The sequence below is a fragment of the Microcebus murinus genome, chromosome 10 (assembly GCF_040939455.1).
Source record: "Microcebus murinus isolate Inina chromosome 10, M.murinus_Inina_mat1.0, whole genome shotgun sequence".
In the NCBI taxonomy this organism is placed as follows: Eukaryota; Metazoa; Chordata; class Mammalia; order Primates; family Cheirogaleidae; genus Microcebus; species Microcebus murinus.
The window spans coordinates 24196337-24209326 of NC_134113.1; the positions used below are offsets into that span (position 1 = coordinate 24196337).

Consider the following 12990-nt stretch of genomic DNA (forward strand, 5'->3'; position numbering starts at 1 on the left):
GGGAGACAGCGTGAACCCGAACAAAGGAACAACGCCCGGCACATGGGAGGGACCCGCGAAGACTGCCATCTAGTGGAAGAAGACGAAGACACCACCACAGTCCATTGTAACAAGTACCCTACCTACTTCATTGCGTCTAACACCCACTTTTTCCACGTTTTTGCACTTCTGAAATTGGAATCTAGTTTACATAGCTGGGATGTCATACATCATTGACTGTGCATAAAATAATAGTGCATCTTACAATAAGTGGCATGTTAGAGTTGATGAAACACAGTCATAGAAGAATGCAAAGGAAATGCAGAGAAAGGAGTGCCCATCTTTATTTGTGAGAAGTGGGAGACGAGGGTGGTGGTGGTGTGTATGAAGATTTCACTGAGGAGATAACAGGAGCTGAGTCTTCAAGAATAAGTCAAAATTTACCAAGCAGATATGGATAAGACAGTGCATGTGTGTGTGGATACAAGCGGAGGAGGGGGTTGGAATTATTTGGTCTGAATCTAAATCAGCAATGAAGCTACCTTTCCCACTGTGTCTTTTTTTTTTTTTTTTGAGACAGACTCTCACTTTGTTGCCCAGGCTAGAGTGAGTGCTGTGGCGTCAGCCTAGCTCACAGCAACCTCAAACTCCTGGGCTCAAGCGATCCTCCTGCCTCAGCCTCCCAAGTAGCTGGGACTACAGGCACACGCCACCATGCCCAGCTAATTTTTTGTATATATATTTTTTGTTGGCCAATTAATTTCTTTCTATTTTTAGTAGAGACGGGATCTTACTCTTGCTCAGGCTGGTCCCAAACTCCTGACCTTGAGCAATCCTCCCGCCTTGGCCTCCCAGAGTGCTAGGATTACAAGCGTGAGCCTCCCACTGTGTCTTGCAGAGTTCGTCTCCCTACTTGTGCTGTGATTCCTTACAAAGCCTGGTTCACAGGTCAGGAGACTTATTTTCTTTCCTCCCAGGGGAAAAGGCCAATTACAGACTTTCTTTACCTGAGTTAGAATGAGGAAAATATCTAGAAATGTATAATGACCGATTCATCTGCTAGGTTTTTTGCATGTGTTGTATAGTTTTGTTGAAATTACCCAAAATTAAATTGAGAAAAGATTAATGAAATTGGAAGCCTAATTTTAAAAAAATCTACTGGGGAGTTCCATTTGCTGTCAAGTTTTCAATTCCACAGAACCAACCCTTGAAATTTTCTAAATTTGCCTGCATTTTGAGCAAGACAAAATTGTGAAAAGAAAGCCAGGAGGACATTTTCCAGCCTCATATTTGTAATGCCCATGTTTAATAAAGGTTAAATGTTTTTTATATTTTTGCTCATATTCCTTCAATGATAAGAACTTGGGGATGCTTCTTTTTTTTTTTTTTGAGACAGAGTCTCACTTTGTTGTCCAGGCTAGAGTGAGTGCTATGGCGTCAGCCTAGCTCACAGCAACCTCAAACTCCTGGGCTCAAGCAATCCTTCTGCCTCAGCCTCCCAAGTAGCTGGGACTACAGGCATGTGCCACCATGCCTGGCTAATTTTTTCTATATATATTAGTTGGCCAATTAATTTATTTCTATTTATAGTAGAGATGGGGTCTCGCTCTTGCTCAGGCTGGTTTCGAACTCCTGACCTCGAGCAATCCGCCTGCCTTGGCCTCCCAGAGTGCTAGGATTACAGGCGTGACCCACCATGCCTGGCTGGGATGCTTCTTTAATGTTAATATCATTTGTTGCAAATGATATTTTTTATATGATCACTAATTTTTAAGACAACATTACTGTAGTATGTTAAAAATTCTTTTAAACTTTTCTATTTGGGCAGGAAAAAGTTATGAATAGTCAAATGAAAATCCACCAAAAGACTACTTTTTCATCACGAATGAAGAGTCGCTCACACCTGAGGCAACTAGCTTTCCGCTCTGACACAACTGATAGCTTTGAAAAGTTTGGACTAGATCCCGCTATTATTCTCAGATTAACAGACGGTAAGTCTAATATTCTTTAAGAATATTGTTTTCAATATTTATTATTAACATCAGGTTTGTGGGACTTATTAGGGGTGAGAAAAACAAAGTATGCTGTCTCATAGCGGTAGGGAGAGCTCTTTGTAAATGGGGTTTGAGAGTTGGGAGAAAATCTATTTCGAATAAGAACCATACTTTTCCAAGATGACTGTTACTCATTTTCGTGGCTCTCAGGAAGAGAGTTCCTGCCAAAATAATACAGTATTAGAGTTGGCAAAGGTGGATAAAATATTTAAAGGTAATGGCTCAGTTCTAGATGTGGAACTGTAGAAACTTTCTAAAGATGGAGAAGCCTTGGCTGTGCAGGACACAGGCATGCCTGTAGTCTTGGCTACTCGGGAGGCTGAGGCAGCAGGATTGCTTGAGCCCAGGAGTTGGAGGTTGCTGTGAGCGAGGCTGAGGCCACAGCACTCCAGCCAGGGCAACAGAGTAAGACTCTGTCTCAAAAAAAAAAAAAAAAAAAAAAAAAAAAGAAAAAAAAAAAAGAGTAAATGGCATAGTGTAGATTCTTAAAAAGGAAATAGTAAAATCATTCGGCATTATCCAAGGCACTCTGGGCTATGTCAGCAATGGAAACCAGACTGGCAGTTTCTGCTTATTGCACAGATAAGCAATTCGGACATTTTCACTTAAAATAAAGAAAAGTCTCCCTCAGACTGTGTTTCCAATCAAGAGTTGAGTGAAACCCCTATTCCTCACCCTTACATTCCCTGCCTGAATTCTGATTGAAAACAAACCTACGTGAAAGTAAAATAAACAAGTGACATCACTTTGGGAGCCTAGGGTATTTGTGTGTGTGCAGTGGCAGCAAACTGCTACGTCCCTGTCCAAGAAACCACACAGGCAACTGGGTGTCATAGATTCATCAGCTGACATGATACAAGTGCCATTTCCATCTCCACGCTGGACGCCTGACTTTGGTTTAGCCCTCAGAGTGGAGCACCTCCGAACAGTTTGTCGCAGCTGCAGTCTACCCTGCAGACTCAGGTCTCTGACATCCACAGCGAGTGATGCAGGTGCTCTGGAGCCGGGAACCGCTAACACTTTGGGGAGGGCTTTATCATACCAGGTCTCAGTGGAAAGATCTGCCCAACAGCTAAATTAGCCAAAATGGGAAACCCACTATAATAATTCTAATTAGTGTCAAAGAATAAAATCCTGTCCACTCAGCCTGACAGTACCATGTTAAAGGAGCCTGAAATTATGAGCACAACTCTAATATTTAGTAAGTTGATAGCACAGGAGTTAATTTTAAATTCAGCCAACCCATTAGAAGTGACCAAATGAAAGCTACAGTAAGCACTTTCATTCTTTTTTTTTTTTTCTATTTAAATGTTGGAATAAATTGAACCTAAATCTAATCCAGTAAATAGGAATTGAGGACCATGTTAAATGACACCACAAGGATGCAATATGCCAGACCCCTTACGTGGGAAATCCTACAGAGAAATTGACCTGGTTTCTTGAACAAATGAATGGCATGGAAAAAGTTAGTGTGTGGGGAGCGTAGGGAGATGGGGTTGGCTGTGATAGATTAATAAAAGAGACTTTAGGAGCTGTACCAACCAAACAGATCTTTGTTTATATTTAAATTTTTTTAATTCCAAAAAATGTGTTTTTGAGACCACTGGGAAAATTTGAACCCAGAGTGGGTATAAAATGACACTAAAGAATAGTTAATTTTGTTAGAGGTATAGTGGTATTATAGTTATGTTTTAAGACTTTTTATCTGGTAGAGATACATACTAAAGTATTTATGGATAAATTGATACAAGGGCTTGGATTTGCTTTAAAATATTCCAAGGTGGAAAAAATTGAGGAGGGTGACAATAAGTGAAACAAGATTGGTAAAATGTTGATAATGTTGAAGTAGGCGACAGGTACACAGGATTAAAATGTCAGTGATGTATATACTATAAAGTAGGAAGACATGTTAAAAAGATGACTGTGTGCTAAGTGCTCATTACTTTTCTATGTATTTAATCCTCAACAAAACACTGTTAAATATTTTTGTCTCCTCTTTGCATCTGGTGAAAATGGCTTAATGGGGCTGAGTCACTCACCCAAAGTCTCCTGAGTGAATGCAGAATTCAAACCAAGCTCCAAAGCATGTTGTTTGTTACCTCCCAATTAATATTTAGTAATGATTACAATAATCATTTAACCATTATAATTGACCTCAAAAAAGTTAAATGAGCACTCATTCCAATTGTATTGTTTAAATGATAATGGCTAACAATTATCAAGAAGTTATAATATAAATACTATGTGTTTTATAATACATTGCCTCATGTCCTTCTTACAACACCATGGTGAAGTAATGTATCTACTTAGGCTCATTTATGGTTTGGGAACCAACGACTCCTAAATTTCCGTGTCATCCAACAACAGAAGTTTAATTCTCATTGACTTTTCAACCTTGGTGCTTTTCACTGAGTCTTCAGCTGAGGGAACTGTCCCTGCCTGGGACGGTAGAGGGAAGAAGAGAAAACAGGCTAGTGGTTCTCGAAGCTGCTTCTTGGAAGCAGCTTGACCATTAACTGGATGTAGCCCATGGAATGGAGCCTGACCTCTACTGGGCAGGGGGGGAGGGTGGGGATGACCGTCCCCTCACAGAGAGGGGCAGAGAATGTTTGAGAACAATAATATGATCTACCACCATTGGTACCCATATTTTACAGATGAGGAAACTGAGGCATAGAGCTAGCAAGGGGTGGAGGCCGAATATGACTCCAGGAAGATTGTGGCCTCTAGCATAGTGCAGGCTCACTGGTTATTTGGGAAATGCTATTTTATTTCTACTTCTATCTTCACTTTTATTAAGAGACTTTATACCACATTCTGTTGGTTTTTCACACAGCCCAACATTATTGAGATGCAATATATGTACAATTTTCCAGAATGAAGGAAACTTGAAATTTTTGGTATATTCTATTGCTAGATGGTAAAATAAGTTGTCTTCCTTCCCTTTATTGACCTAAATTTGGTTTTTGATTCCCAAAAACATTTGCCTAAGACTTCAGTTTTATGTCTAGATTGGTCAATTGTTAAGGTGGAAAGTAGAGTGAAATGGGCTTAGGAGATATATTCCTCTTCTCTGCCACTTGTTAGCTGTGTGATCTTGGACAAGAATTTTGACAGGTCTAAGGTTTAGGACCTCACAGACAGAATGGGAATAGTAATAAGTACTTTTTTCAAGTTGTTAGGATTAAATGATGTAATGTATTTAAAGTATCTAATGAAGTTCCTGGAGTATGCCGGACACAAAATAAATGGTAGTTACTATTATTAAATTAGTTTTTGAGGGGTTAGAAAAAATTTATTTGAAGGCATATTATTTTTTTTAATGTTTAGATTCATACTGTATGCAGTAATTTAACTATGTGGCTTTTAGTTTAGACAACATCTTTGAAGCATAATGAAGTAAACTTAAGTCTATTTCAATTTTCTTTATAGGTTCAGACTCCAAAAGGACTGTCCATGATTTTATTAATGATCAGAGAGACAGATTTCTGCTTGAGGTAGTAGAAATAATTTCTTTCTCCCATAAGCCAAATGGAAGACTTCTTGCATAGCATTGTCCAGTATTTACTTTGACATTTTATTTTCCCATTATATGCCCCAAATCCATTGGCAGAACAGATTGATTCATTTCTGTGTTCATTTATTTGAAAAATATTTATTGAGCGTCTACTATGTGCCAAGCAGTGTGGCAAACAAAGACCACGCCCTCAGAGAGCTTACATTCTAGTAGCCCAGGCAAGGTTCCATATTTCCTGGAACCTCTCAGGAAACTTATTCTAGGAAATGTCTGGTCCCAGTTTCTCTCTTTTTCCCAATTCTTTCCCACACAACCAGGATAGCACCTGAGAGTCCCAATTTAATCCAGATTTTCCTGGGGCTTTGGTTGAATATGGTGGAAATCCAAACACTCTGGAAATCCATAGAATTCTGAAATTCTTCCAGCTTCCCTGACACCCACTGATGCCGGAAGAGAATGCCAGGTCCCTGTTGACATCGTTTATAAAAATAATAGAGGCTTTTATCCTACCATCAAAACCCTTTAACTAGAAGCCAGGCCTATACCTGAAAACGTAATTTAATATCTCTATATGCATACTGCTCTGCCATAGATGAAACAGAGACACCAAGCACTTAACAGTGGGAGAATGATGACAAAATGAATGAACTGAATCTTATTTATGCCTCTGTTGTCAAGTCTCTGATCATCTATAGAAGATAATCTTCTTGATTAAAGTCTTTGATGCTAATGAGTAAATGAAAATGTACTTGACTTTTCATAATTTCACATCGCATGTATTGGAGCATAAATCTAGTGAGTTAATACTGTCATATGCCTCCAGCTGCAGTCAGCATAAAAGATCTCACTTACAGTAACTGAGAACCTGATGCTTTTGTTCATTAAATATTATTCCCTGGGCGTGAGTTTGGCCTTTATTATAAAATCCTGCTGACATAGCTGATGTTCCAGACAGTTTAAGGTGGTGCTTGACCAAAATACGAAGATTTCAAGATATTTATATTAAATATGCCTCATTCCCCTTCTTTACTACCTTTCCCTCCCCCAGCCAGCTTGGCCAAGTGTCCCAAAGTGACTTAATGGAGTCCATTTATCAAAAAGACTTGTGCAGTTGGCCCTTTATATCCGCAAGTTCCAGACCTGTGGATTCAATGAACTGCAGATCAAAAAAATAATAATCATAATCATAAACTATAAAAATAATACAACAATAAGAAATAGCACAATTTTTTTAAAAAAGTACAGTATAACAACTATTTGCATGTCATTTAAATGGTATTAGGTGTTATAAGTAATCTAGAGATGATTCAAAGTATGCGGGGCGGGGGGAGGGATGGGTATATACAACCACAACGAGTAAGATGTGCAATGTTTGGGGGATGGACACGCTTGAAGCTCTTACTCGAGGTGGGAGGGAGCATGGGCAATATATGTAAACTTAACACTTGTACCCCTATAATATGCTAAAAAAAAGTATATGGGAGCAGTCAAAGTTCATGTAGGGTAAAAAAAGAAAAAAAACGAAATATATTATCTTTTTAATTAATAAAAATTTAAAAAGTATATGGGAGGATGAGCGTCATTATATGCAAATTCTACGCCACTTTATGTGAGGGACTTGAGCATCCATGAATTTTTGTGTCCTGGGGGTCCTGAAACCAATCCCTTGTGAATGAATACTGAGGAGAACTGTATGCAGTAAAAACTCTGGCCTTGTCCAAAAAAGAGTCTGGCCTTTGCCCTTGACTTCTGGGAGGTAATTTGTGTCATACCTAATACCTAATAAGGGTGACTTTCTTTAAGGTAGAGCTGGCATATCCGATAGTCTGAGGGTGGGGGTTGGCTATGCCAGAAATATTAACAGTGTGACTTGGAGTGGGGTTTTGGGTCACACTCAGTCTCCATGCTAGAGACTGGAGACAGATGAACCACACAGTCAATCAATTGATCATGCCTGCCTGATGAAGCCCCAGTGAACACAAAGGCCACTGAAGCTCGGTGTGTACTGTCACATACAGATGCCAGAGGGTGACCCATCCGGACTGCAGGGAAAGGGAGCACTGGAAGCTTTGCTTTTAGAACTCTCCGAGCCCTGCCTGTGTGTCTCTTCCTCTGACTGATTTTAATCCTTATCCTTTCCTTATAATAAGCCATTCCATGAGTATAATAGTTCTCAGTGAGTTCGGTGAGTCCTTCTGGCAAATTATCAAAACTGAGGGTATTTGGGGGAACACCTCAAACTTGCAGTTGGTGTCAGAAGTGAGGGTGGTCTTGGGGACCTTGGGGACTATGCTCTGAAATTTTGCAGCTTGGCTAACTCTGGGTAACTTGTAATAGTTTTCAAAAATTGAAGTGTCTTCATGGCTTCTTTCTCTTTCTCTCTCTCCTTTCCTTCCTTTCTTTCTCTTTTTTTCTCTTTCTTTCTTCTTTTGTTTGTTTGTGGCAGAGTTGGGACCTAAATTACCCATTTAGAAAATATTATTAATGTTAATATATTATGAATTTAATATTATGAGCAACTTTATGCTAATAAATTTGACAACATAGATGAAATGAAGAGATTCCTTGAAAGATGCAAACTACTAAAGCTTTCTTAAGAAGAAATGAATAAAGTGAATAGCTTTATGTCTCTTAAAGAAATTGAAGTTGTAGGTAAAAATCTTCTCACAAAGAAAAATCCAGATTCACTGGTTAATTCTACCAAACATTTAAAGAAGAAATAATTTTTATTTTACACATACTATTCCAGAAAATTGAATAATAAGAGGGAATTTGGATCTTTCGAGATTTCAATGTCCGGGATTATGGCGTTCAGGATTATGATCAAACCCTTTCTCTTGGTCACTCTGCTCCAGCCACAGTGGCCTCCTTGCTGTCCCTGTGACACACCAATCCCTCTCTTACCTCCAGGCTTTTCACTGGAGCCTCTTCCTGCTAGGAGGAACTGTCCTCCCTGGGATAGCCTCCTGACTGGCTCCCTGCTGCCTTCCAGTTTCTGTTTAATTGTCATCCCATCAGGGAGACTCTCCTTGGCTACTCTATACATAATACCATGTTTCCCCCAAAATAAGACAGGGTCTTATATTTATTTTGCCTCAAGAAGACACCCTAGGGCTTATTTTCAGGGCATGTATTATTTTTTTTAAGTATAGTACAACAATCTACATTTATTCAAATATAGTTAAGTCATCTTCTTCTGGAACATCATCATAACTCTCCAAACCCCAAATTCCATCCTGAATTTCTTGTGACTCTATTTCCTTTAGAACCATTGGCCCCAATCTCTCATGTCGAGCCATAGAGCTCTCATGGGGCAGATGAGAAAGGCTACTCATCTTTACTGCTCCTCGATGAAATGCATGGGTTGTGCAGATACGCTGCGTAGCCACGCCCATCACTAGGTCTTATTTTCGGGGTAGGGCTTATATTGCGCAAATGCTTAGAAATCCTGCTAGGGCTTATTTTATGGGTAGGTCTTATTTTGGGGGAAACATGGTAGCAGCCCCCTGCCCTTGCCTGTGAGCACCCCTTCCCCTTTTTATCTGCTCCCCACACTAGAATGGACGCTCCCTAAAAGCAATTATGTTTATTTTGTTCACTGCTCTATTTGCAATCCTAAAACAGTCCTGGCACACAGTAGGCACTAAATAAATGCTCTGGGAGTAAACTAATGAATGAAATATTTTTTGATATTAACTTATAAGGTCTGATTATTGTTTGTTGTTTCTTTAAAATTATCTCTTTCCATTATTTTAAATTTATCTTATATGTGGCTTTGTTTAGTTATAGTTTCTTTTTCATGCATGGCATTAAAAACCCAAGTGGATTCTTATATTCTGTACTAAAAACATAGAAGGCAGATGTTGACGTTGTGTTCGAGGATCCAAACAGGCCTCTTGAGTGTGATTACACACCCACACCCTTGGGCTGGCTCCCAGGAACGCGCCACCACTGGCCACAAAGTTGAAACTGCCTTTTTTCGTGGTGCCCCCTGTTGGAAGAGAAGTTGGTGGCCCTTGTGTCCTCAGACAGCCCCATTTCCCAAGGCCCAGAAAGTACTGGAGGGTAACACACTGTGGGTGATACCAGATGGACCTGCCGTTTGGAGGGATACGGAGCTATTTTTGAGCTGTGGGGCACGGCCAGTTAGTTGGGAACAGCACAGAGCCTAAAAGTAAGAGAGAGAGGGACTAGTCTCCCTTCTAACTGTCCCCCCAAATAAAATTCTTGCATGAAATAAAGGCCATTGCACCAAGATTTGGGCATAGTATTAATATTATTTCTAATGCAAATCATCACTTACTGTACATGTTGACTTTCCCCTTTAGGACGAGACTATTGAAATGTACTAGTAGAAACGTGGAATAATGTTCTTGTACTTCTGTTTTCAACATTCCCAGTATACTCTGTCAGCCAAAAGAAACACAATTCAAATGTTGGAAGAAAGCATGGTAATGAAAGAAAAGGAACTTGCAAAAGCAGAAAAAAAGCTCCAAGATGACTCAATGGCCTTTGAAGAGTTCCTTCGAGAAAATGACCAGAGATCTGTGGATGCTCTTAAAATGTTAGTTTCTTCACTCTGGCCAAATCCCTCCCCCTCCTTCTTTTCTTTTCTTTTTTCAGTTTTTCAGAACACAACACAAAACAAAACAAACTAACCAACCTCTGTCATTTTTCAGGGCAGCACAAGAAACTATGAACAAACTCCAAATGACAGCAGAGCTGAAGAAAGCGAGCATGGACCTGCAGGCTGTGAAGAGGTGAGGAGACACCATCTTCTTGAGCTCAAATTTCCATGACCCATTAAACCTATCTGTGCCTAGGAAGCCCCAGTAATTCTGATAATCCTTGGCAAGTGATGATTTCATAACTTTGAACACATATTTAAAATAAGGAACTTGCCCATCAAAGATTGTCCATGCCTTACAGTCCATAACGTGTGAATACAAAAGTGAAGAAATGAGTTGGAAAAAAAGCATACCAGTGTTAGGAATAAACAGTAAATTATTTACTAAGTGCTCCTTTTCCTTCATTCAGATACATTTTCCCCCACACTTTAACATCTCTGAAATTGGGATTCATTTTACCATCTTCTTATAGTTAGGATTGGCAGTATTTTTTATATTTATACTTACTCTAAGTAGAACCTAGTATTGCTATTAAAAACTAAGATCTGCCAGGCGTGCTGCTCTCTTGGCAGCTCCTGGGGAGGCGGAGGCAGGAGGATCACTTGCACTCAGGAGTTTCAGTCCAGCCTGGCAACATACCGAGACTCCCAAATACAATCAAGGGAATGAATTTTGTCAAATATTTTTTAAATGCACGTGCTTTCACACAGACATACCTAATCATATCTTTGTTTCTTTTGAGTAGCGAAATAGCAAAAACAGAATTCCTCCTTAACCAGTACATGAAATACGGTGTTTTTCTGCTGAGATTGTCTCCAAAGCATTGGCAAATGGAGCAGGCACTTAAAAAAACACAGGCAACACACATCCTTCCAAAACTAGTACCAAGTAAGTCACATATTTTTAATTCCAATTAAGTAAATATCCCTAACTCTACAATAATCTGCTTCAATGTTTGTTATTTATTTCAATAGTCAGAATTTTTAAGACAAAACCTGAACAAGGATTCTTACATTCTTTTTAGATATTATTAATTTGGAAACTCAGGCTAATTTCAGATATAAAGTGTCCAAGTCCATTTGGATTGCTATAGAGGAATCCCAGAGGCTGGATAATTTGTAAAGAAAAGGTTTATGTGGCTCCCAGTTCTGCAGGCTGTACAAGAAGCATGGCACCAGTGTTTGCACCTGGTGAAGGCTTCAGGCTGCGTTTACTTTTGGCCGAATGGGGAAAAGAGTGGCCTGTTCAGAGATCACATGACGAGAGAAAGGAAGCGAGAGGGGAGGGAGGGACATGCTGGCTCTTTTTAACAACCAGCTTTTGTGAGAACTCACTCATTGCTGAGAAGACTCAAACACCTGCCACTAAGCCACACCTCCAACACTTACAGTGAGGTTCGGAGGGTCCATATCCAAACTTTAAGCATTAAGCTATAAAAATATATGCATAGAGAAATATTAAATATATTATTTGCAGATGATAGGATAGCATAACTAGAACTCTCCCTCCCAAAAAACCTGAGAAACTTTTATTTTATTAAAGGATTCTTTAAAGTAAATGGACACAAAGTTAATTATACTTTATTAACCTAACCTATTAACCTAAATAAACTAACTTTATTAATTAGAAAATATGCAAGGAAATTAAATCTAAGAAAACAATAACCTTAATGTGTGTGACTTGTAGGTTTGATAAATAGAAAAATATGTCATGTTTTCAGATAGAAAGATGGATATTGTAAAGTTGCCAATTTTTTCTGAAATTAACATAAATTTTATGGAATTATAATAAAAATGTTATCAAAAATTTGTCAGGGAGTTGGGTGTTGGGTGGAGAGAACTTTGCACAATAATTCTAAGGTTCATCTAGAAAGATAAATACTTTTGAATTAAGAAGGTAATGGGAGAAGGTTACTAATCCTTTAAAATATTATATAATGTATTGTTGCAGAGTGTTAGTAATTAAAACAGTAATGTACTGGTAGCATCAGGAGGTCAGCTCAATGGACCAGCAATAGATTCTATTACCTATATTAGATAATTTAACATGACAAAAGTAGGGTGACAAATCAAAGGAGAAGATTTGCACTTCCAGAAACATTTGGGTAACAAAGACTGGACTTATCCTCCTGCCTGAAAAATCTGAAAAACTGGATTAATATATGAAACAATAGATTTTGGACATTGTACATCAAGAATGAAAGCAGAGTAATACTTAGGAGAAGGGAAATCAGTGAGGCGAGCCTCAGTTTACTGCTGGGAGAGAGTTTCCAGGCTGCAGCACAGGGATGGGGAGCCCGGGTGGAGCCCAGCTGAGAACTGCTTCTGCTACTCCAGGTAGGAACATTTACACCACAGCAATGGGCACACTATGCATCAGGGAGAATTTGTTTTCCAGAGAGCTGGTTGTTACACATTTGCCAGCACATCACTGATGGGTGCCCTGCTCAGTTCTCTGTGCCTCTCATGGTGACAAGTGTGATTAAATTAGGATATGTGTGTAAAGTGTTGAAAACAGTGATGACATTTGGTGAAAGCTCACTAAATGGTATTGAACAAGAGAGAAAACAAATGGGAGAAAGAAACTTGAGAAGTATTATATTTGCATGCAACAGCAGCTTAAGACTCCGTCCTCATAGACTTGTCATCTAAATAGAAGATGCTCAGACATGAGTTAAGCTATGCACTCAGAGGAATGAATAGCTAATCCTGGGATTTTAGGAGCTATGGCAGGCAGGGCAGTTCTCACCTGTTCTGCCTACACCACAGACTAGCCCTTGCCATCTGCATGATAGGTTTGCTGGTTTGCAATG

The 12990-nt window shown here is 39.2% G+C and overlaps 1 protein-coding gene across 2 annotated transcripts in view; it reads left to right on the forward strand.

Annotated features, from left to right (window-relative positions):
• CCDC38 (coiled-coil domain containing 38) overlaps positions 1–12990 on the forward strand; it is a 41103-nt gene that overhangs the window by 8543 nt on the left and 19570 nt on the right. For both annotated transcript variants that reach the window (XM_020287911.2, XM_076007092.1), the window contains exons 4-8: positions 1808–1970; positions 5466–5530; positions 9951–10114; positions 10230–10310; positions 10924–11066. In XM_020287911.2, coding sequence (XP_020143500.1) covers positions 1808–1970; positions 5466–5530; positions 9951–10114; positions 10230–10310; positions 10924–11066 — 616 coding nt within the window. The remainder of the gene's footprint in view (positions 1–1807; positions 1971–5465; positions 5531–9950; positions 10115–10229; positions 10311–10923; positions 11067–12990) is intronic.